We start from the raw sequence: 25,220 nt of genomic DNA on the forward strand, positions 1-25,220 counted from the left end.
GGCGCGGTACTGCCATCTTCCAAAGAGCTGGGTGGGGCTCGTGGCGCCCCCATCCCGATCTCGTGGGGCGGGAAGACCTTCCTCGGGAGGGGAGCTTCCCTGAAGCCCCCACTGCACTCTTCGCCCCGGAGGCCCGTGCCCGTGCCCGCGACCGAGGTGCCCGGGGAGCCTGGGGCCTGGGAAGTCCCGGGAGCCGGCGGGGAGTGTGGGCTGAGCCGGGGGCGCCGCGGGGCACCGGAGCCGGGGTGGCCCCGAGTGGGTTTGCTTCTGCGCTTCCCCTCCACTTTCCGTGGGGTTCCTTCCCCAGTCCTTCCTCCCCCCACTCTCCGTGGGTTGTAGCTCGTCACCTCCCGGGCGCCTCCCTCGCTCCTTCCAACTCTCGCAGCCCTGCTCGTGGCAGAATGAACTTTTCCTCCTCTGAGCTCCTCAATTTCATACTGGAACCCCCCATCCGCTTAGCTCCCTGGGCTCGGGTTCACGTCCTGCCCCTGCACCAGTTCCGTGAGACTCCGGTGCCGGGAGCCTGGCTCCATCCCGTGGAGGGCCTGGCATTTAGGGACCTGGACAGGGAAGTCGCCACGAGAGTTTTTGTTACGGAAGGTTTGGGTTTAGTTTCTTTGGGTTTCGTTTCTTTCGGTAGTCCCATCTTTCCGGATGGGAAACCAGTTTTCTTATTAGGTGTCGCGGGGTGGGGCGGGGTGGGGTGGGGTGGGGGGTGGACTGGAATAGTAGTGTTGTGGTCCTAGCCTGGTTTGTTTTGATTCTTCGATGACCAGGAGCTTGAAAAGATGCTGCTTGTGGCATGCGGAGAAACTCGTCTTCTCCCGCATGCAATTAGCTAGCTATTTCGCTTTGAGTGAAATCTTGCTCAGGATAGCTTGGGCACATGATATTTTGTTTCGTAAGAGTTTCAAGTGTTGAAGGGGTTGCTGGTAAGGCTTTGAATTAGTAGGAGAAAAGAGGCTTTGTTTTGTTAAAGAGTTGTAAATGATCATTTATCCATTTAAAAAGGTTCACAGGCACACCACCATCAAATAAAGCAATCAAAGACTAAGGAGGCAACAGCACAAATCTAAAGTTGTTAAATGGAAGGCTTTCCTTTTTAAAATATATATTTTTATTTATTTCGCAGAGAAAGGGAGAGGGAGAGAGAGAGGTAGAAACACCAATGGTGAGAGAGAATCATGGATCGGCTGCCTCCTGCACAGGCCCTAGTTGGGATCGAGCCCACAACCTGGGCATGTGCCCTTGACTGGAATTGAACCCCCGGGACCCTTCAGTCCGCAGGCTCATACTCTATCCACTGAGCCAAACCGGCTAGGGTGCTTTTCTTTTCAATAAAGAGAAGTTTTGGCATTAGAATAGACTAATTCTTATGTATGGGGAGGAAGGACTCAGTGGTATAGATATTGTTAATCTTGACTTGTTTGACATGATTTATGAAACTTGGGCAATAGAAATTTCGTTGGTTGGCTATAAGGAGATTGGATAAGGAGAGCCCTCTATGTACATACTGTTATTACTAATTTTCAGAAATTTTGGTATAAGACCAAATGTTTCAACATGGAAGATTCTTGAGACGTGTGCAATGCATATTTTAAAAATATAGACTGTTACCTATTTTAGATTGATTTTAGTGAAGGTAACTACTAAACCATGGGATCAAAAGAAGTTGAGCCATACCCTAATGAAAATCTATTTATGTGAATGAAGTCACTCTCAATTATCAGCTTGAAGATATTTCAGGAATATATTTACCCTTATAAACATATGTACGTAGCAAATTAAGGCTCTTGAACTTAATATGCCATTTTCCAGACACATATATTTATCCCTTCCCCTCCACCACATATATTTAACCCTTGCTAGGTCCTGGGTTCAGGGAGCCAAAATCTCAACTCTGGCTCTAAGGAAGCTGTGCATGTAGGGATCTGCAAGCACTTCCCCTTGGAATCTTGGTTTCCTCATATTTAGAGTTGTCACTTTGAGGGTCCTTTTATTAAGTCAAAATGTAAACTCAACAAGTTTGCCTGTTACATCCCCAGTACCTAAGAGAGTGCTTGGCACATAGTAGGTGCTCAATAAATATTTGAACACATTGAGTTCTTGGAGCATCTAAGATATAATGGTGCTGTGTGTCCAAACAATTTTTCTGTACATATTTTAGGCTTTGCAGGTCATATATTCTTGTTTATGTGTGTTTTCCTAACCATCTGAAAATATAAAAACCATTCTTAGCTACTGGTGCAGGTTGAATTTGGCTCAAGAGCAGGAGTTTGTCCTAATATTAAATGGCTCAAGAGCGGGAGTTAAAACTAATATGAAATGACCACCAACTGCTTTTTGTTTGTTTGTTTGTTTGTTTTTTTAAAAATATATTTTGTTGATTCTTTACAGAGAGGAAGGGAGAGGGACAGAGAGTTAGAAACATCAACGAGAGAGAAACATCGATCAGCTGCCTCCTGCATGCCCCCCACTGGGGATGTGCCCACAACCCAGGTACATGCCCTTGACCGGAATCGAACCCGGGACCTCTCAGTCCGCAGGCTGACGCTCTTTCCACTGAGCCAAACCGGTCAGGGCGCTTTTTGTTTGTTTTTGATTTTGATTTTCTGTTGCCTGCTTTCTGTCATTTTTGTTATCACTTCAATTGCTGGCTGCTCTTGGTGAGTTCACTGTGCCATCTGAATTGGTACTTTTATGTAATGTAAACAGAATGGTGACCAACCTTGCTGGGATTATATTTAAAATCAGTGGAAATGCTGAAAAGATGCTGAGCATTGACTTCATGACATCTATTATATGCCCTTTTGTGATTACTGGTTCTTAGCCATCGTCAGGATAGTTGAGGTTTAGTCATAGGTAAGTGGCACGAGGAAGTGGTAGTAACACAGACTTGAAGACTCTACCTGGGTTTGGAGCCCAGCTTTGCCATTTATTGACTACCTGTGTGATCTGGGTAAGTTACTTATTATCTCTGGGACCCAGTTTCCTCCTCTGGTGTGAGGATAGTAAAGTGTCTGCCTCAGAGATATGAGTGCTTAGCATGCTACCTGGCACTTTGTGTTACAGAAGTGCTGGCCTTGTTATTGGGATGCTTGTGTGTTTGCTGAACCTCAGGAGGCGGGGGACCTTGTTGTAACTTGGTTGAGATGAAGTGCTGCTCGGTCGATTGGGTGGAGCACACATGAAGTCAGTATTTCCCTGGGAATTTGAGCTGGTTTCAGGTTGGTCCTGAAGACTTTGAGGGCAGTGGGGGATTTCATCCTTTTGTGGTTTTGTAAAGCTGGAGATGCAGTTTGCTTATCCTCTAATCCCAAAGCAAAGTTAGGACTGAAATCATGGAATTTCAGTACCTCTGAACTTAAACTATAGCAAAGTGAACTATTCAGCTTTGGTTGAAGCTTGATGAGGAGGAAGTGACTGGGGATAGTTTTTGGAGAGGGCGTGCATAATCTTTAGAGGGACCACTGTACAATTTTTTTGGTCCTTGTAGCATTTGCTTCATCTTGTGACTTTAAAAAAAAGTGCTTTTAAAATTTGGGCTGGACAATGTGTTATTTTCTCTCATTAAATCATAGTAAAAATACAGAACGATATTATTTCCTATAGCGATATAGTTTTACTTAGACAAGTGCTTATTTTTCATTTTTTATATCAAATATTTGGATGTCACTGTTTCTATGTATCGTATTAAGTATGGTAACCATAGTTCAAGAGCCCCAAACTGAGGCATGACAGCAGGAGAGAAAATTTGCATTAGGACTGATCCCAGAAAATTCATTGTCTGGTTACCATATTAGGAAACTCTTGCTGTGTGCAATAGCTGTATCTTAGCAGAGGCTTTTTTGTTATTTGAATTTTTAAATTAAATATAATACACGTAGGGACACACACATCATAAGAGTGCAGCTCAATGAATTCTTACAAAGTAAACATACATGTGAATAATACTGAGATTGAATAACAAATATGTATTTCCCTGCCTTTTCCACCCCTGCCTCCACCCCCTGCACTAGTCTAACATTGTAGACTAGTTTTGCCTGTTTTTGAACTTTTGTAAATGGAATCATATAGTGTAGACTCTTGAGTCTGTCTTCTTTTGTTTAACATCATTTGAGAGATTCATCCATATTGTTGCAGGTAATTGTAGTTGATTCATTCTCATTGTTGTGTACTCTTGCTTTGTGAATATAAACCAAGGAATGAATCCATTATACTGTGATGGGCATTTGCTAGTTTCCAAAATTTGAATAAGTAGTGCTTTTTTGAACATTCTTGCACATGTTTTTTGATGAACATAATTTTGCATTTCTGTTTTTTAAAATATATTTTTTATTGATTTCACAGAGGAAAGGAGTGGGAGAGAGAGATAGAAACATCAATGATGAGAGAGAATCATTGGTCAGCTGCCTCCTGCATGCCACACACTGGGGATCAAGCCCACAACCCCAGGCATGTGCCCCGACTGGGAATCAAACCGTGACTTCCTGGTTCATAGGTCGATGCTCAACCACTGAGCTACACAGGCCGGGCAACATTTCTTTTGTTTGTATTCTATACCCAGTAGTGGAATTGCTAGATCATAGGGTATGTATATGATAAGCTTTAGTAGGTATTACAAATAGTTTTCCAAAGTGGTTATACTAACTTACACTTTCACTGGTAGCAAATGATAGTTTTGATGTTTCTAATATTTTCCAACATTGTAACCATTTTGGAGAGTGTGAGTAGTAATGCATTGTGGTTTTAGTATATATTTCCCTAATGGTAATGGAGTTGAGCACCTTTTTGTGTGTTTTAGCCATTTGGCTTACCTCTTGTGAATGCTTGTTTGACCTGTAATTTTTCAGCAAAATATAACTAAGATATCTGTATATTCTTCGGTTTCCATTATAGTATTCAGTGGGAGTTACTCTCTGGTAGTAGGAAAACAGTAGAAGGAAAAGGAGGTGGACACAAGTCCTCTTTCACTACCATACCAAGTTATGAAGATGAATTTATCTCAGCCCCTATCTCAAACTGTCTCAATGCTGCTTTCCTATTCCATTACATATGTATTCCTTATATCTTTTTTATAATCCTCACCCTGAGGATGTTTATTGATTTATTTTTTAGAGAGAGGAAGGGAGAGAGACAGAAACATCAGTGTGAAAAACATCAATCGTTGCCTCCCGTACACACCCTCAACTGGGGGTTGAACCCACAACGCAGGTATGTGCCCTGAACGGGAATCAAACCCACAACCTTTTGATGTATGGGACGTCGCTCCAACCAGGTGAACCACCAGGCTAGGGCTCCTTATGTCTTTTTCAGCAGCTGAATTTTGTTCCTTGAACATTAATTGATCAGGAAGAATATGTATCTTGCAAGATGTTGTTCTTTGGGGTCACTATCTATTGTGTAACATCGCTCAGACAGACAGACTGGCTTACAGAATAGACTTTACTGGGGAAGGAGAACTTAGAAGGCCAGAGTTAGCAGGAGAAACATGTGTTTTCCTTGCTGCCATCATCCCACAGAGGCAAACCCCTGGTCTTGATTCATAGGAGGGATCTCATTTATTCTTGAATGTCTCTTCTTCTTCTTCTTTTTTTAAATATATTTTATTGATTTTTTACAGAGAAGAAGGGAGAGGGATAGAGAGCCAGAAACATCGATGAGAGAGATCGATCAGCTGCCTCCTGCACGCCCCCCAGTGGGGATGTGCCCGCAACCAAGGTACATGCCCTTGACCGGAATCGAACCTGGGACCCCTGAGTCCGAAGGCCGACGCTCTATCCACTGAGCCAAACCGGTTCGGCTTCTTTTTTATTTTTTTTAAATAGATTTTTATTGATTTCAGAGAGGAAGGGAGAGATAGAAACATCAGTGATGAGAGAGAATCATTGACATATGCCCTAACTGGGAATCGAACGGTGACCTGGTTCATAGGTGGACACTCGACCACCTAGCTATGCAGGCAGGGCTTGAATGTGTCTTCTTAAAAGGCAAGCTTGGAAAAGCAACATTGTTTCAGGGAGAAGGCTGATGAGTCTTCTCAGTGCCAGGCAGTCTGGATACATACTTGGGTTGTCATACATGTAAAAAAGCCATCTGCCCAGCACCTGAAGGCCCATGGGAAGTTGTAATCCCCTGCGCCCATAACAGGAAGTCAATGATGCCATGGGGGGCCGAGCTTGGATGCAGCCCCCCATGTTGGCTTGTCCAGAGTGAGCTCCAGGAATGCCAGTCTTGCTCACGGCACCACCCTGTGTGTATATTACCTTCACAGTTCCCAAAGGGAACCTCAACTCTGCAGCCATGAGGTCTCATTAACTCAAACAGATTGTCCTTATCTGTATCAGCTCTTGAGGTCTGAAGTTACATGAACAAGCATTGAAATCAAGTAGACATTTTCCTGTTAAAAGAACAAATGTTCTAGGGACTAAAATTCCCTTTCAGCATTAGTAAATTTGCTCTGGAATCTTGAGTGGATTTATTTTAGGCACTGAAAATGAGGGAGGCTAAGTGCTTATAGAGTAATTTTTAGTAAAATATGAGATTTGGTGTATTTCAAAGATGTTTGTTTAACACATTGCGTACCTCATAGAAATCTCTAAGACATACGCCAGGGACCGCACATTTCTGGGCAAACTGCACGTTATTTAAATCATCATAATGCACTTTAGGTGTTGTTTTTCAATAATTATAACATTTTTATTTACAAAAACAATTAAACAATTAAAGTTCCTAGTACTTTTTTAACGTATGGTACTGCGTAAAACATTTTCCTCTATAAAGAGGGACCAAACAAAATTTACATAAGTATCTAGATTCGCTCCTTTTTCCATGGGCGTGAAAAACGAGAACACTCGTGAGCGGTCCTTAACAGATGGCACACGAAACACGAGAACACTCCTGAGCGGTACGAAATGTGTTAATATAAAATCATTCTTAAGTTTTCCATTATAGAGCTAAATTATTATGGCTTCATTAATGGCAGGATTGTAAAACAAATGTTAAATGAAAATGCATTTACCTTTTGTTAGTGTTGTTTGTCTAAAGCAGTGGTTCTCAACTCCCTTTGGGGGTCGAACGACCCTTTCACAGGGGTCGCCTAAGACCATTGGAAAACACATATATAATTTCATATTGTTTTTGTGATTAATCACTATGCTTTAATTATGTTCAACTTGTACCAATGAAATTGGGGGTCACCACAACATGAGGAACTGTATTAAAGGGTTGCGACATTAGGAAGGTTGAGAACCACTGGTCTAAAGCCAGAAAGGTTCAGTTTTGACAGTTAAGAAGTTAGTCATTAAATTCCTCTTTAAGGAAAGACCCTGAACAAATCTGTTTATCAAGCCACATTTGAATTTTTTCTTTTGGATATTAGCAAGAAGGCTCACTTTGTGCTCAGCATTGCTTGAATAATCTATTGCAAGGAGAATATTTTAGCCCTGTGGAATTATCTTCTATTGCACATCAACTAGATGAAGAAGAGAGGATGAGGATGGCAGAAGGCGGAGTGACTAGTGAAGACTATCGCACGTTTTTACAGGTACTGACTTTAAACTCACCAATTTGCGTTTTTTTTAAAATGTGGGTATTAAGACTCATAGAGAGCAGGCAGACAGCTCTGATGAGGGGGAGAGGGTGTTTGAGGGCATAGAGGGATTGGGAAAAAAACAAAAACAAAACACACACGGGTATTAAAAAGCAAAAGAAAAAAATGTGGGTATTGTTTAGAACAGAACAAACTATTCTCCCTATCGGGATCTGACTTGTTAATTATAACTCTGCTCTTGACGTTGTAAATGAGAATGCACAAAATGTTATTTTAAATATGCCTGTTAATGACAGTTTTTCCTTCTTTCTCCACCCTCAACCCCCGCCTCAACTACCTTTCCAAATTAAACAGCAGCCTTCTGGGAATATGGATGATAGTGGTTTTTTCTCTATTCAAGTAAGTAGTCACAACAAGTACTAAGTGTTGTTTTTGTCCCTGGCTGTATTTAAGCTCAGGGTATGGTTGATAGAAGCATCTTCTCACAGCGTTTCATAGTCACGCTAATGATATGAACTTTAGAAGTTCCTCCAATGGGTTGTGTCTAAAAGTATAAGATTGTACTCTTAGAGTATTTGACTTTTATATAGGTAAATATGAAAATTAGGATTGTAGAATCTTCATTTTAGAATAGGGCTTTTTTGAAAGATTATTTAATTTGCATCTGGATACTAATAACCTTAATTCCAATAAGTCACAGTCTTTTAAACTTACTATCTCTTGTGTAAATTTGAGAAAATGCAACACCTCACTGTCTCCCTTTTAATCAGCCTACTGAGACTGGGTTATTTTATTATGGCCCAAGGCTTTTTCTTTTTTTTAATCGTATATTCACCCATAGACTTCAAAGGAAGCTATATTGCTTGTGAGATTCTTTTATCTGTGGGTCTTTCATTGTGTTTCTAACACCTTGAAGGTGCATCCAGAGTTCTTTCGGAACCTCTCTTGAGGGATCTACTTCTGAAGACAATTTTGTTTGCATTCCCCTTGCACTGTCCTGGACTCCTCATTCACCAGCATTTCCATTCAGTGCTTCCCTACAGGGCTAGAATGGAAGGCTGAGGGGCCCAGCACTTGTCCTTTGTGGTATGTGGCGCTGCCCTTGGTGCTGATTCACATTTGCTCCTACATTGCATTCGCTTTCTGTTTGCTAGTACCGAGTTCACTTGCCTCTTTGTCAGCTACCTAGAAGGATTAGTAGTGAATTTTCAGAAATCTCCTATTTCTTTCTAGGCAGTTTGAAATAACCAGGTTTATCTTTTGTTTTTCCTAAAATTATTGACCTATGATAACAGAAGATTAAAATCTATGAACACTTCAGTTTAAACCCCTAGAAAGAACTCACCTTAATAGACATATAATTATCACTATTCCTGACATATCAGGTAGTGAGTTGAAATATAACTTTTCTGCAGCAGGACCATAGCGTCCAATTTATCATATGTATATAGAGGACTAGTTTTAAGAATATATACATCTGGATTTTTGAGGCAGTTTTATCTAGGAATTATGTGGTTCCCTGGAATATCCCAGAAACCTAGAGTTAAAAAGACTTTTTAAATGCTATGTTTGTATGTTATTTATAGATTTAGTGAAATATATTATACACACACACTTTGAAAAAACCATAGCCTTCCAGGGAAATTGATATATGAAGTACAATTGTTTGCACAATTAATATGACTTTCCCTAATTACATTTGGAATTGAATGGTTTAGCTCATCAGAATTTCCTCTTTTTTTTTAACAGGTTATAAGCAATGCCTTGAAAGTTTGGGGTTTAGAACTAATCCTGTTTAACAGTCCAGAGTATCAGAGGCTCAGGATCGATCCCATGTAAGATTTATTTTGCTTTTCCTACGTTTCTTTTCCTAAATTTGATTATTAAAGTTATAATTTCTTAAGAAAAATATATTTTGAATGTTTTTGTTTTGATGTGCCCTGCTTCATTCCCTACTTCTCCTTTTGGAGATGTCCATGAACATGTGCCCTCTCAGCCTGCCTGGCAGCTCGGTATGTGGTGGCACAGAGCTGATCCTTTAGTGATGTGTGATGCCTTCATTTTGCACAGCATCCCAAATGTGTAGAGAGATTCAGTCTGTTTGTAATTTAAAAAAAATTAGTGATACTAAACTGTAAACATAATCTTACTAGTAAATTATCATAAGTTTTATATAACATTTGCCAGTAGACAAACTAAATCACTATGAACTCTAATACTTTAACTTAATATTGGGTCTTTATTTTTTTCCTTTTCTAGAAATGAAAGATCATTTATATGCAATTATAAAGAACACTGGTTTACAGTTAGAAAATTAGGAAAACAGGTAATGTTTCTCCTCCTTCCTTGTATTTTTTTCTCATCCTGCACCCCATTTGCAACTAAAATGTTCAACAGTCCAGAGTATCACAGGCTCAGGATCTGATGAAGAAACTCACCATTCATGTGCATATATGTAGCATAGTTTCAATCTTGATAGTTAGAAATTTGCTATTTTAAAAGACAATGTCAGTTTCCACTATAGATTTATTTGTGACAATCATGTACAGTTTAGGTGTATCACAAGAAAAATTATTTATTTAAGACAAATGCAGCCCTGGCTGGGTGGCTCAGTTGGTAGGAGCATCATCTTATGCACCAAAAGGTTGCTAGTTTGATTCCAGTCAGGGCACATACCTAGGTTGCGGGTTTGACCCTGGACAAGGCAGGTACAGGATGCAACTGATTGATGTTTCTCTCTCTCTTTATCTCTCTCCTTCTCCCTCTCCCTCTTCCTCTTTACCTCTCTCTCTCTCTTCGAAATTTTTTTTTTTTAAATCTCAGTTTGACTTGTTTTCACTGTTTAGACAGTCATACTAAGCCTAGCTGGGTTATATCTATTCGTAACGTGAAATTTCCTTCTTAATTATAATGTATATTAATTTAAATGATGGCATTTTTTTTTTTTCCAGTGGTTCAACTTGAATTCTCTCTTGACGGGTCCAGAATTAATATCAGACACATACCTTGCACTTTTTTTGGCTCAATTGCAACAGGAAGGTAAATAAAAATGGAAAATTTTATAATGTTAACTTTCAAAGAAGCTAAATAAAACGAACTCATTAGATATGAATGTACCAAAACTATTTTTATGGCAGTGGCAGTGAGGTAATCTTTGTTTTACATGGTGAACTTGAGGTTGCGGTCTGACTGATACTGTTCAGGGAGAGTTCTCACTGACACCTGGCCCGCCCCTGAGGATGCTATTTCCTTTGCAGCTAAGTAATGGCTCTTTTTTCTCCGGTACTTCACATACCACAGAGCCAAGAGGAGGCCCAAGTAATTCTCTTCCTCCTCCTCGCCCCTTCTGGGCCACTGTCCTTCCCTAAAATTTCCAGCTCCTTTGAAATACGTCTCACTAGATTAAACTTGCATATTACCCTTTTATTACATAGGATGATGGAGGGAAAGGAGAAAGGAGTTGAGGACTGTAGTGATTATAATGATGGATTATAGAAAATAAGCAGACTAAGATAAGAAGTAAGAATATAAGAGGATGTTTGATTTTTTGTAGTCATCTGTGATCTGCCTCTTTTCCATTGAAGATTTTAGTGTCTGACTCACTGTCTTCTTTCTGCTTGAACTCCTTTCACCATTCTTAGTGATCTCTGTATCAAAAATCAATTCCATACCTTGCTTCTTCCAAATATCTCTTTTTTCCACTCTTGCCTTGTTGTTACCAATAACTGTACCACCTTTAAACCCTAATTGCAAGCATCCTATTTTTACTGTTGCCTCCTATCTCTGCATCATATTTTCTCTGTTTTGTTCATTGCAACAATTCTTTAAACCCTACCACAAGGTCCAAACATCCTCTTATATTCTTACTTCTTATCTTAGTCTGCTTATTTTCTATAATCCATCATTATAATCACTACAGTCCTTAACTCCTTTCTCCTTTCCCTCCATCATCCTATGTAATAAAAGGGTAATATGCAAACTGACCCTAACAGCAGAACGACTGGGAATGACTGGTCACTATGACACACACTGACCACCACGGGGCAGATGCTCAATGCAGGAACTGCCCCCTGGTGGTCACTGCGCTCCCACAGGAGGAGCTCTGCTCAGCTACAAGCCAGGCTGATGGCTGCCAGTACAGCAGTGGTGGTGGGAGCCTCTCCCTCCTCAGCAGCGCTAAGGATGTCCTACTGCAGCTTAGGCCTGCTCCCCACTGGCAAGTGGACATCCACCGAGGACTCCCGGGCTGCCAGAGGGATGTCTGACTGCCAGTTTAGGCCCGATCCCTGGGGGAGCAGGCCTAAACCAGCAGGTGGACATCCCCCGAGGGGTCCCAGCTGCGAGAGGGCACAGGCCGTGCTGAGGGACACACCCCCCCTGTTTCCCCCCAAGTGCACAAATTTTTGTGCACCGGGTCTCTAGTACTTTCATAACAAAATTCCAAACCTGGTTAAAACCAAAACTTTGATCTTGTCCATTCCTGCACCAGAGCAGCTGAACATGGCTAAAGAAAACATAAGCCCTGGCCAGTTTGGCTCAGTGGATAGAGTGTCAGCCTGCGGACCGAAGGGTCCCGGGTTCGATTCCAGTCAAGGGCACATGCCTGGGTCGCAGGCTCTATCCCCACTGGGAGGCGTGCAGGAGGCAGCTGATCCATGATTCTCTCTCATCGATGATGTTTCTCCCTCCCTCCCTCTCTCTTCCTCTCTAAAATCAATAAAAAAAAAAAAAAAAGAATAACATAAAATGTGATGATTGATTTGGCTTTAAATCTTTGGTCACAAATTTCAAATGAGCCTTTAGTGCTACTTGCCATTCTTACTGTTTTCTTGTAAGTTCACTTACTCTCCATGATGGTTATTTCACAGCTTCTCTCTTCAAACCTCTAACCACTCCCCTGTCCCTTCCTGCATTTATTATATTAGCTGAAAGACTTCTATACAAATAAACTTTCCCTCATCAAGTATTTGGTTATCCTCAAGTATAGTCACATAGCAAAAGCAGGATAAATATTTCTTTTATCAGGTTTTCAAATAAGTTCATTTCATAGTATCTTTCCTCCAAAGGTAACCAATTAAACGGTTGTTTTTTTTTCTAAAGAGTTATTGTAAATTAATCCATTAAAACATAGTTTATATGTTTCAGTTCATTATAATATTCATATTGATATTCAGATTGTGCCATCTTGGACCACTGGGAACCTTTTGAACTTGATTCCCAAATTTCTGAAATGACCCCAATAGCCTTTTGAATCCTTTCTCATATTAACAGAATTTTCAGGCGTATCTTTTATATTTCCTGCCCTTTTAGTAAAAGTGTTTACAGATCACAGTCTGGGAACTGGCATGCTTCTTGCTGCTGGGTTGGTCCTCATGTAGAGCTTTCCAGTTCACATATAACTTCTTTGGTTTTATATACTTGTATGTCTTTTCTTTTAAAACCTTAGTTTTTAACTATTCTTCCCTTCTTGAAATGCTGTCTACACGTGGCTTCCAGGCCACAGTGCTCTGATTTTCCTCGTCTTTCATTGGCTGCTTCCTTCAGATTCCTTTTGTGGATTGCTCTCTCTAATTTCTAACCATTGAGTGTTCAATCCCTGGACAACTTCTTGACTATGTGCTGTCCCGTTATTTTAAATATCATCTCTAAATGAGATCTGTATGCCAGTTCTTCCCAAACTTGTATGTGCTGTCTAGATAGCCACCCTGAACACCAAATTCTTAACTTTGATATCTCCACTTGGAACTCCAGAAAGCATTTCAAACTGAACATGTTGAAAAAAGACTGATTATTTTTTCTCCCTGTACATGCTATCCCTCAGGTTTTCCATTTCAGTAAGGATCACTTTCTTGCACTCTGGTTCCCATATATTGATAAAACAGCCCTGAGTGATTTTTTAAAAAACATAAGGCATATTATGGTACAACCTCACCCTTCACCTTTGAGTGGCTTCCCAGCACACATAGAATGAAATCTAGTCTTGAATAAAACCTAGGATTCTTACAGTAAACCACCTGAATAGGCAGGGTTTCTGCTCTTCATGGAAGGCCATGGTGAGCTGACATAGTTCTTCTAAGATCTGGAAACAATTTACTGGCATAAAACATGTTAAACCATCTGAACTCTGAGCACACTTGTCCTTGTGAAACCAAAATGGCTAGCCCAGCCACTGTTGCTCAGTGGTGGAGTGTCGACCCATGAACCAGGAGGTCACGGTTCGACTCCAGGTCAGGGCATATGCTTGGGTTGCAGCCTCAACTCCCAGTAGGGGTATGCAGGACACAGCTGATCGATGATTCTCTCTCATCACTGATGTTTCTATATCTCTCTCTCTTCCTCTCTCTGAAATCAATAAAAACTATTTTTTTAAAAAAGATTAAACGTATTATTGTTTTGAGTTTTTCCATTAATACTCTTTTTGGTCCTATTTATTTGTTTCATTGTCTGTTTTTATTTTTTTGGTATTATTTCAGTATCTATTAATGTTCACAAAGGATATCCAGCTAGAGAGGCAGTGCGGTATATAGTAGTGGAAAGAAACAAGCACCAAAGTTTAAGAAAATTTTATGGTAGAAAAACATAAATCAATTAGGATGACTTAGGTATAGCCCACCCTTATTCAGTTTTTACTAGTATATGGAGTATTTAGCTGGGAAAACTGGCTTTCTAGAAACATATTTATAAAAAATTATATAGGATCAGTGTAATTCTTTCCAAAGACAAGCCACACCTTTCATACCTTATATAGATTTTAGGTATTGCTTCTCAGACCTTGTTTTCAGTTAGGAAAGGTGGGGGGGTCAGAGTGAGGAAGCAGCTCTTTCCACAAATAACTTACTTTACATTTATTATACATTATTACATATGTCATCGGATCGTGTCCTCATAGTAGCCCTCAGAGGAAGTACGAGTATCATCTGTTTCACAATTGAAGAAACCAAGACATAGGTGGGCAAAGTGCTTTACCGGAGACCATGCAGCTAGGAAATGGAAGAGCTCGCATTAAAACCCAGGCCACTGCTTCCACATTCCTTGCTCTTACCCGGACCTTTACTGCTTCTCTGCTACCGTGTAGTGAGTAGCCTACCTGGTCAAGCACTGTTTTAGGAGGACCCTTTATAGATATTATTTCCTTTATTTCTGATACTCCAGAAGATAGCTGTTCCCATTTTACAGGTGAGGAAAGTTACACTCAAAGACTTACAGGTAATTTATCCTAGCTTACCCTGCCAGTCCGTGCAAGAATCATTACTGAACTCAGCTTTTTCTGTTTCCTCAATTTATATTCTTTCCACTACTGTATACCGCACTGCCTCTCTAGCTGCTATCATTTTTCATTGATTTTGAATCTCTTACTAGCTGTTTTAGTTTATTTTTGCCTTTTTTTTAGGTTATTCTATATTTGTTGTTAAGGGTGATCTGCCAGATTGTGAAGCTGACCAACTCCTACAGATGATCAGGGTCCAACAGATGCATCGACCAAAACTTATTGGAGAAGAATTAGCACAAGTGAAAGAACAGAGGTAAATTAACTCTGCAGTATAGAATGTGTGATACTCTTTCATTACAAGAAATAAAGTTTCATGCTAACATTGGGTGGGTGGTCCTTTTATTGTTGGTAATTTTTTTTAGACCCAAATGTTTTAGTGAAGTTTATTGGTTCACACCTGAATCAACTCTTTGAATTACTTAAAAATGTTAACTTAGAGCCACATCGCAACACAAAGTTTATATTGTTAGACCTTATCTGCGAGAAAAATCTACGTTTCTTTAAGTCTATTTTTCAATTACAATTGACTGAAATGTGTAAGTTTTGACATATAAAATCTTCAGTTAATAAATATTTTTATATCTAAAATGCAAGACCTGTCTGTAGTTATTATCAGTGCTTTCATTCTTTAGCATCCAGAAAACGGATCTGGAACAAACCTTAGAAGCAAATGAGGGATCAGGAGTGTTAGATGAAGAGGAGGAGGATTTGCAGCGGGCTCTGGCCCTAAGTCGCCAACAGATTGACATGGAAGATGAGGAAGCAGATCTCCGCAGGGCTATTCAGCTCAGTATGCAAGGTACAGACATTCTGATGGGATTTTTTCATTGTTGAAGAATTGATTTAGATAATTCTTGGTTTCTTGGAAGTTAATGAACTGTTAGATGTTCTTTGACAGTTACTGCAGAATCAATAGCTATGTACAGTCAGCTGTTCTTTTAGTTTCCTTGTAATATAAATACCTTTTACAACCTATGTTATATTAGGACTAAATATATATTTCATATCACCCGAGGTCATTTTCATTGATATTTAAAAAAATATGTTTTTATTGATTTCAGAGAGAGGAAGGAAGAGCGAAACATCAGTTATGAGAGAGAATCATTGATTGGCTGTCTCTTGCATGCCCCTTACTAGGGATCAAGTCCTCAACCTGGGCATGTGCCCTGACCTGGAATTGAACCGTCACCGCGGTTCATGGGTCGACACTAAACCACTCAGCCACACTAGCCAGGCTTCATTGATTTTTAGAGAGAGGGAAAAGGAGGGAGAGAGGGGCAGGTCAGAGGGGGGGAGAGAGAGAAGCATTGATGTGAGATAGAAAATCAATATGCTGCATCCTCCTGCACACATCTCTACCAGGGCCAGGGAACTGAACCCGCAACCAAGGCACATGCTTCACCCGGGAATCGAACCCACAACCTTTTGGTGCACAGGGCAATGCTCCCACCAACCAAGCCACACTGGCCAAGATAACTAGCTGTGTTTTTATTTCTGGTTATTCCATTTGGTTATAATACTATACTAACACAGCAATAAACTGAGGTCAATCTTTGTGGGCAAAAGTGGGGGAACTGTTACCTAGACCAACTGTTTCATAAATGTATTTGCTGTTGGACACAAAGGAAGGCCTGGACAGAGAATATAAATTGATTTTAGAAAACTCTAACATTGGTGTCTGTGCAACGTATAGCTTGAGTCCACTTTGACGCTTTTATAGTGATGTAAGCCCATAAACAGAGGAGAGGTAAGCCATATTCCCTAGGGAATCCAGGTGGAAGGAAATGTCTGTTTTGTAGCTCTAAGTGGCTTACATAAAAGCGTGAGGAATTTCTTTTGGTAGTTTTGTTTTCATCTAATTAATATGACTTTGCCTTCTACTTTCTAATGCAATTATTGATTGAATTCCTGAAATCTATATGATAAAAGGCCAGTGGCCAGAACGCCAGAACGCTGGAACGACCAAAGGACCAGTCACCAGGAGGTGCATGGAGCACCTCTCGGTCCCTCCCTCCAGCCTGTGAGCCCCTTGCAGCGGTGCTGTGGCTCGTGGTGGCGAGCTACTCGCGCACGGCAGGTCTAGGGTCCCGCCAGTGCGGCGGGTCTGGGTCACGTGCGATTTCGCGTGCTGGGCTTCTAATATCTAAATAAAATTGAGGTAATGGCAGACACTAGCTTTTGCAATTTTAGTTATTTGTGTGTAATTCACTCTTCTTACCACTTTATTTCACCATTTTTGCGAAATCTCTGGTTGGTGTAATAAATGAGGCTATGGAAATATACTGAAGTTGTTGTAGGACCCAAATTTTTGAAGATAAAGGAACACAGAGAATGTGTTTGTTTCATGATCATCCACTTTAAGTTGGTTCTAAGGAAGTCTGTGTCTTTGGAAGTATAGCTTGATGTCCAATAAGTTAAAGCGAGCACGCAAGAGTGGTGTTAATGGCTCTTCCTCCCTAGTTGGTTGTTGGTCTTAAATCCTCACATTTGCTACCACAGTTGGGTGACAGCTTTGGCTGTAGTGGATACTGGTTAGGTTTGAACTGCGTTATTCAGATTTCCCCTGAGGCTTTCAGACCCTTTCTTATCTATCTATTAAAAAGCTAATATGCAAAGTGTCCCCTTGGGAGTTTGACCCGGAGACCGGGAGTTCGATTGCTCTCTATGATGTGCGCTGACCACCATGGGGCGACGAGGAACGAAGGGAGGCCCTGGCCAACAGCTGGCAGCCGGGAAAGGGAAAGGGAGGCCCCAGCTGGCAGCCAGAAGGCCCCGATCAGCCCTGATCTCAGGCCAGGCCTAGAGCATCTAGTGTTTACAGAATAGTAGCAGAATCCGTTTAAGAAGAAAACATTTTAAAAGCTTTTGTGTGAGGAGGTGGGAGTGGCTGGGGAGAGAATGGGGGGGAAAGGGAAACATATTAATAGTTTAAACAATAAAGAACTTAAATTTTTTTAAAAAAGCTTTTGTGCGTAATTCACATAAGTGTAAACATCTTGTTACTTTACCTGGTAAATAAATTGTTTGTTTTGGTCCTATTTTCGTTTGTTTTCAGGTAGTTCCAGAAATGCACCTCAAGATGTTCCACAGACATCAGGTACACAGCTGACTTCAGAAGAGCTACGGAAGAGAAGAGAAGCCTACTTTGAAAAGTAAAGTAGTTGGTACAATATTCAAATGGCATATTCAGTCTTTACTTTGGCTATTTTTTCTATTTGTGAACTTAGAGCTTTGGCTTAAACTACTTATTTTATTTAGAATTTTCTTTTTTAAAAAAGACTGGTTACTCCCTGACCCTGTGAACATTTGAATGTACTTATTTTAATTTACAACAAATAAACTGTGAAATGGAATGTTGTTTTAGGGGGAAACTTAGCCCCAATACTAGTTAAATTTACATGAAATTGGGTGAAGGAAACCCTGTGAAATTTCAGTCATCAAAGGGAAAATGAAATTGGATCAAGGCAAGAACCATGCTTCATGATCCTTTGACTGTGCTCCTCAGCTCCTAATCCTGCAGTGTTCTTCTGTCTGTTCATAGGGAACAGCACTTTAGGTCGGGGAGCCCACTCCTACCATAAATAGAGGTGGTGGCTGAGAGCTCTGCTCATTGCGCTCTAGTGCGGCACTGCAGGACTGTCAGCATCCGGGATGGGAGGGCAGACCATAAATCTGAATCATCAGCTCCTGAAACCTAACTTTGTATCAGCTTTATAAAAAGTGCCCTTAAAATAAAAATTTTATCCCAGAAAAATACCACTCTTTCCACTCACAAGTCTTCCCTTTATCTTAATGATAAAAATCCATCTTGGAAATTACGAGATCTATAATAGATATTCAGATCCTCTGATCCCAGATCAGAAACCAGAAGGCCAGTGGCTGAACTTGGCCTGTTAATTACTGTACTTCATCAATTCTAAGATGCACATATTCTCACATCTCCACACCTCTGCACCTGAGAAGCATCTCACAGTCATATTTGGCAGTATTTTAGTGGTACCTAAGATATTGGAGCTAAAATTTGATGGTGTAATGGAGATAATATTTACTTTGTTTTCTGTGTTTGTTTGTTTTTAAGTCACAGCTCAGAAGTATATGAAGGAAAGTTCTGATCAACTGACATCCTCTTAATGTGAGATATTTCTAGTCTTTATTCAGTGATAGAGTAATGGATTTGATTATATGTAAAATTTCAAAATAGTGCTTATTAGTACTTCTTCCTTTTAAATTTAACTTTTATTTTTTAAATATTATAAACTTAAAATTCATATAAAAGTAGAGAAACCAGCATAATGAAGCCCTATTGCCCAGATTTAACAAAGATTAGCACATGACCAGCCTTGTGTTTCTATGTCCCCATCTCCTATGCCCGTCACCCTTCTACCCCCAAGCTGGGATTTTTTTGTAACAAATCTAAATCATTATATCGTTTATCCATATTTATTTCAGTACGCCTTTCTAAATATATGAGCTTATTTTTTTACATAGCCAAATGCTATTGTCACACAATAATATTTTATAATATCATAAAATATCTAGTTAGTATTAAAAATAACTTAAAACTACATAATTAGATAAAAACTAATACCCTAGAAATTTTATTTTAAGACATATCAGAATTAAAAGAAAACATAATTCTACTTTCCTTATATAATACTGATGTTAGTACTTGGCACATTTTCTTCTGGTCACACAGACACACATACATATTACTTATACCCATTTTCCCCTAATAGTAAGTATTCTTTGTAAATAGGCTATATGGTACTTTATAAAATTAAAGTATGTATCATAATTGACATATGAACATTTTGATTTTTACTATTATAATTAATAGTGCAACGAACTATCCATGTACTGACTGAGTGCCTCAAATCTATCATTGTTTCTTCTAATTATTCTGAGGATGTCAGATTTTTTTAGTTAAAGAATATGAACATTTTTAAGGCCTTGGTACAGATTTCTAAACTGCTTTCCAAATAATTTCCAAGTGATTCTTCTACCATGTTTTTTCAGACTTTGTTTTTTTGTTATTGTTTTTTTTTTGCCAGAATAAAATTGTCCAAACAGACATACTTAATAGAGAATCTACAAAGTTTACAAATACATCCAAGAAAAGGAAACCGTCTTTTAAAGTATAAAAAACAAATCCCTCTCTTATTTAAAAATTTTAAAAGATATTTTGGATTAGAAATGTAGAATTTTCAATGCATTGAACTTTTTAGAGTGGAAAGAATAATGCAGTGACATTTTGTAATGACTAAGTAAATTCTAACAAGCACAATGCCAGTGATAACTGATGCAGATGTTTTATCAACCCTGTGCCCTGTTATGATGGCTGAGCATCGGGATAGCTCCCTCCTGGTTGGAAAGTAGTTGATGGGGAGGAAGATGTGCAGGGAAAGTTTCCAGCTTCAGTTTTTCATCCTCTGCCTCCTAGTTTGATCTCAGAAATACTAGTGGGCCTCTGGCTGATGTAGCTCAGTTGGTTGAGCATCGTCCAGTGCACTGAGAGATCACTGGTTAGCTTCCTGTTAGATGCCTGGGTTTGGGGCTTGATCCCCAAAAGTAGGGGGCTCTCAGGAGGCAGCTGATTGATATTTCTCTCATCGATTTTTCTGTCTTTCTCTCCCTCACCCTTCCTCTTTCTCTAAAATCAGTAAAAACATTTAAAAAATGTTTTTATTGATGTCAGTGTGGAAGGGAGGGAGGGAGAGAGAAAGAGTGGGGGGGGGGGACATCAATGATGAGAGAAAATCATTGATTGGCTGCCTTCTGCAGGCCCCACACTGGGGACCAAGCCCAACCCGAGCATGTGCCCTGACTGGGAATCGAACCGTGACCTCCTGGTTCCTAGGTCAATGCTCAACCACAGCTATGCCGGCCAGGCTCAATAAAAAACATTTTTAAAAAAATACTAGTGGAAAACTAGAGAAGATTTAGAGTCAAATGTTGCTGAGCGGAGTTAAGAGCTAACTTCTTGGTATTTCTTTTTAACAGTGACTAGCATTCAAAATCATGTAGGGCTCATTAATAAAGGGGCTGAAAACTAATATTTGCTTTTCACTAGAATTTCTGATTATTAAGCCTAGATGGGCCCCTGTCTCTCTAGCTTCCATCTTTGGAAATGTGGCTGTAAGCTTCTCGAGTTAACTCTTTCTTCCTTCTGACCCTCTTCAAACTGACCATGGTGCTAACTTGTTATTTATTAAAATTTATAGGTTTGGTGGGAGTTTTTGTTTTTGTAGGACATTTGAAGCTTCATACTTAATGTATTCATGCATGTAGCATAAAAATACTGTTAAAAATCTACCTGTTACAAGCTAATATGTTATGAATAAGAGTTGTTAAATTTTTTCATAGCCGTATTTTTTCCCCATGAATAATCTCTAAACCATTTTACCTATCATAAAACCCCAGGCAAAACTATTGTAAACTATGTCATTTACAAAACCTGCCTTCACTCACATGTTATGAGCATAAAATTAGGCAAGGTATGTAAAACTATTTCATAAACTGTAAAGTGCTCCACAGATAGGCATTAGCCTGATTAACGTCTTCTCACAGGTTTTCTCTAAAATGATGCAGATTCTTAATTTAAAAAGTGTTTCCCAATACTTTTCATGGCCATGAATTGCTTTCACTTTTTGATTGCCTAATACTTGAGCCACCACTTCAGTGGCATGGCTTGGTCAGGGTTCAGTTTAAGAAACATAAACGACTAGAGATTTTTTTAGCAGAAAGTACTTAATACAGAAGGTAAGGCCTTACACAATCTTAGGAAGAGCTGAATGCAGGCTGTAGGCCAGGCCTCCAGAATTCTAACTTGTCTGAAGAGCTTTGACCGCTGCCCAAGTTGAGATAATGGGGAATCGGGATATCGAGTTTAGGAACACACTTCCTGAGCTGTGATCCTAAGGTCAGGAAACTGCTACCACAGTTGCCTAGACATGAAGACTCAGGAACATGAAATCTGGCTCCACTGCAACTGCCATAAAGCAGAATTCTGGGACTGGCATCCCCATGACTTGACTTGGTGCAGAGAATAGCGAAAGCAGCAGGGAGATGGCTGTGCCTCATTTCTGCCCTTTAAAGCTCATACAAATGCTTTAAAAGCACTCTTTTTCCAGAATCTGAGGTCTAAAGCAATGTAAGACATGTCGTTTTTAGCTTTCCCGACTCTGTGATACAGAAGGCACAGTGGGAATGGATGCTGAGTGCTATTTGTGCACATTTTATCTTAAGGTGTCATCACATATGAAAGGTGTTAGAAGTGATTCAAGGTTGGCAGTTCATTTACTCACTTTTCATGAATTTAAAGTAGAATAAAAGTTATTGCTCTAAAGTCGCTGTCTCACCTGTCACTCCCTTGCATTCTGATGTGTTTTCCTGAGTGGAGGAGGAAGAGGGTGTGGAGAGAGATCTGATGTGCTAGGAAATCCACATAACTCACAACCTGTCCTTCTTGTGCCACGTTCCAGAGTCAGAGCGTGCTAGTGGGAGTATACTGCCCACGTGTGTGTCATTAGCCTGCACACCAGTCATAAACATGCAGATGTCAGTGTGCTCGCTCCAAGACCAACAAGGAGAAATGAGATTCCCCACTGGTTGAATTTCCTTTGTTGCTCATGTTTAAAACACAAGATTAAGGGGGGCCCTAGGAAATAATGTGCTATTAATAGTGTTACTGCTAATTTTAAAATTCTGTTTCCTTTAAAAATCCTTTTATGCATTTTTTTGAAAGCTATGGCTTCTCAGATTGTTGCTGTTTTTAATTTTTTAATTTTAGCATATATATGTATATATGAAATCATTTAAAATATATATAAATGCAGAAATAGTTCACAGAGCTCCATATACCCATCACTCAGATTCCCCAGTTGTTGACATTTCTGAACCATTTGAGAATAACTTGCAGACATGATTTCTCATTACATGTCAGCACTTCAGTGTATATTTTCTCAGTACAAGCACCTACCTATTACATCATAACCATCATGTTTAAATGTTTTATGACATTGTTTCTCCTGCTTAAAAAAATACAGGGAGAACTTATTTTAATGCAGTAGATATTACTGAAACTTGGTAATGTATATTAAAGAGTTCATCAAGTATTTGATGAGTGTCTACTAATGCCTGGCATAGTGTTATGCACTGGGCAACAAACAAGATAAGGGGTGTACTCTTGTTAGCTTACATTCTAAAGAGGAAGACAGAACACATGGTGATAAGTTTATGCTGGAAATTAAAATGAAGTGATGGGATAGGGGGAATGCCAGGTGGTCACTGAGGACGGTGGGCAGGAAAGGTATCTCTGAGGAGATGTTAAGCTCAGATCTGAATGACAGGAAGGAGCCAGCCATGGAAAGATCATGTTAACACTTATGGTAATTTGAGATGCTTTCCTTTCCTTGACGTGCTTATTTTCAGTGACCTCCCACAATATTAAGGATCTGTAAACCAACACATTTGCATAAAAATAGCTGCCAGTGAATCCTTTTGTACAATGTGTTATTTTGTGGTTAAAAATACCTGCCTATTAATTTCTCTGATAAATACAAATTTTACATCCAGATTTCGTAGGATCGCACTGTGATACTTTTAATATTATCAGACTGATTGCTCTTGCATCCTTTTGTGGTGTTCATGTCAGTGACTTTTGTTTTATGGAACCATTTATTTTCCATGTGAATAGCACTTCTCGTGGTGTATTTATTCTGAGGGTTTGTTTGTTTAATGTACATTGTCCTTTGCATGTTTCAGGCAGCAACAGCAGCAACAGCAACAGCAGCAGCAGCAGCAGCAGCAGAATCCACCAGGACAACTTCCACACCCACGTGAAACACCAACCACAAGTTCAGGAGCACTTGGCCGTGATCCAGGTACACCTCCGACTATACATCACGGTCGTTACCTGCACACTGTTGGACACACAGGCTCTGTGTGATTTTGGCTTTACAGGCTGTTTCTTCTCTCTTTAATTGTATTGAAATTTTGAATGAATTTGTAATCTAAATTTCTCTGGATTAAGGAGCAGGCAGACTAGAGCACTCAAAGAGTATTTTTCTTTAAAATTATAAATGATACCCTGCAACATCACAGTAATTAATACATTCTACACAAGTTCTTCAGACGTAATGAATATTGCTTGTAGAAAATAAATACATCTTACCCCCTGGACAACTAAAACCACCTAAGTGTAGTCTAAGTAGCAACAGGAAGTCTAGAGTTACATATCAGGCCTGGGTTTAATAAGTCATAAACTTGGGCCAGTTATTGTTTACTAGAAGTTGAGTGACAAAATGTATATGACAAAGGACTTCTAAGCAGTATGTGTGAAGAACTCTCAAAACTGAGAGAAGAAAACAACTCAAAAAATGGGCAAAGGATTTGAATGGATACTTCACCAAATAAATATATGGGTGGCAAATAAGCACATTAAAATATGCCCAACATCACTCATCATTAGGGAAATGCAAATTAAAACCACAATGACATACCATTACACACCTTTGAGAATGGTTTGCTAAAGAAATAAAATTGACAATACCAGAGGCTGACAAGGATCAGAGTGATGGACTCACATACATTGTTAGTGGAAATGTAAAATGGCACAGCACCTTTGGAAAAGGGTTTAATATTTTCTTAAAGTAAACTGAACCATGTGATCTACGGTCCCACTCCTAGGTGTATAAACCAAGAAAAAGAAAACGGAGGTTTTCACAGAAAAGACTTGCATGTGACTCCTAAGAGCAGCTTTATTCATAATTGCCTCATAGGCCTCAAACTGCCTAAATGTTGTCCTTCAGTTGGTAAATGGATGCACAACCTGTGGCACATCCAAACAATGGACTGTATTAGCAATAAAAAGGGGTGAACTGGTACCGTTTTCTACTCCTGCTAAGTACAACTAGCAGCCCTGAGCATTTGTATTAAACCAGTGGTTCTCAACCTTCTGGCCCTTTAAATACAGTTCCTCATGTTGTGACCCAACCATAAAATTATTTTCGTTGCTACTTCATAATTGTATTGTTGCTACTGTTATGAATCGTCATGTAAATATCTGATATGCAGGATGGTCTTAGGCGACCCCTGTGAAAGGGTCGTTCGACCGCCAAAGGGGTCGCGACCCACAGGTTGAGAACCGCTGTATTAAACAAACCTAAGAGTCTGAAAGGTAGAGAGAAGACAGATGTGCTAGGCAGATCTGGGTTTTCTTTTTGCCTCATCTGTCATGGACCTTGTGCTGGAGAAACCACAGGTGCAAACCAAGAAAAAAGTGATGAGGAAAGGGACCACCGAACAAGACAGAAACTCTTTGATAATAAACACCTTAGTCCAGCCAAACTGGATGAGGTAAATAAACCGGCCCTACTGCCACCTCACCCTGTCAGCAGA

At 39.8% G+C, this 25,220-nt stretch overlaps 1 protein-coding gene across 4 annotated transcripts in view; it reads left to right on the forward strand.

The window, feature by feature from the left end:
* Positions 1–25,220, forward strand: part of LOC139010355 (ataxin-3) — a 32,850-nt gene that overhangs the window by 106 nt on the left and 7,524 nt on the right. The window contains exons 2-11 of one of the 4 annotated variants that reach the window (XM_070414698.1): positions 7,382–7,546; positions 7,907–7,951; positions 9,302–9,387; positions 9,812–9,878; positions 10,504–10,591; positions 14,943–15,075; positions 15,455–15,621; positions 17,878–17,974; positions 18,901–18,954; positions 23,586–23,659. In XM_070414698.1, coding sequence (XP_070270799.1) covers positions 7,382–7,546; positions 7,907–7,951; positions 9,302–9,387; positions 9,812–9,878; positions 10,504–10,591; positions 14,943–15,075; positions 15,455–15,621; positions 17,878–17,974; positions 18,901–18,934 — 882 coding nt within the window. In that variant the 3' untranslated portion in view covers positions 18,935–18,954; positions 23,586–23,659. Of the gene's footprint in view, positions 1–103; positions 157–7,381; positions 7,547–7,906; positions 7,952–9,301; positions 9,388–9,811; positions 9,879–10,503; positions 10,592–14,942; positions 15,076–15,454; positions 15,622–17,877; positions 17,975–18,900; positions 18,955–23,585; positions 23,705–25,220 lie in introns of those variants that run through there. The other 3 variants (XM_070414689.1, XM_070414679.1, XM_070414708.1) reach the window with 3 other exon arrangements.

Source organism: Myotis yumanensis, unplaced genomic scaffold, assembly GCF_028538775.1.
Source record: "Myotis yumanensis isolate MYYU_CA2020_CCGP unplaced genomic scaffold, mMyoYum1.0.hap1 SCAF_1, whole genome shotgun sequence".
NCBI lineage: Eukaryota > Metazoa > Chordata > Mammalia > Chiroptera > Vespertilionidae > Myotis > Myotis yumanensis.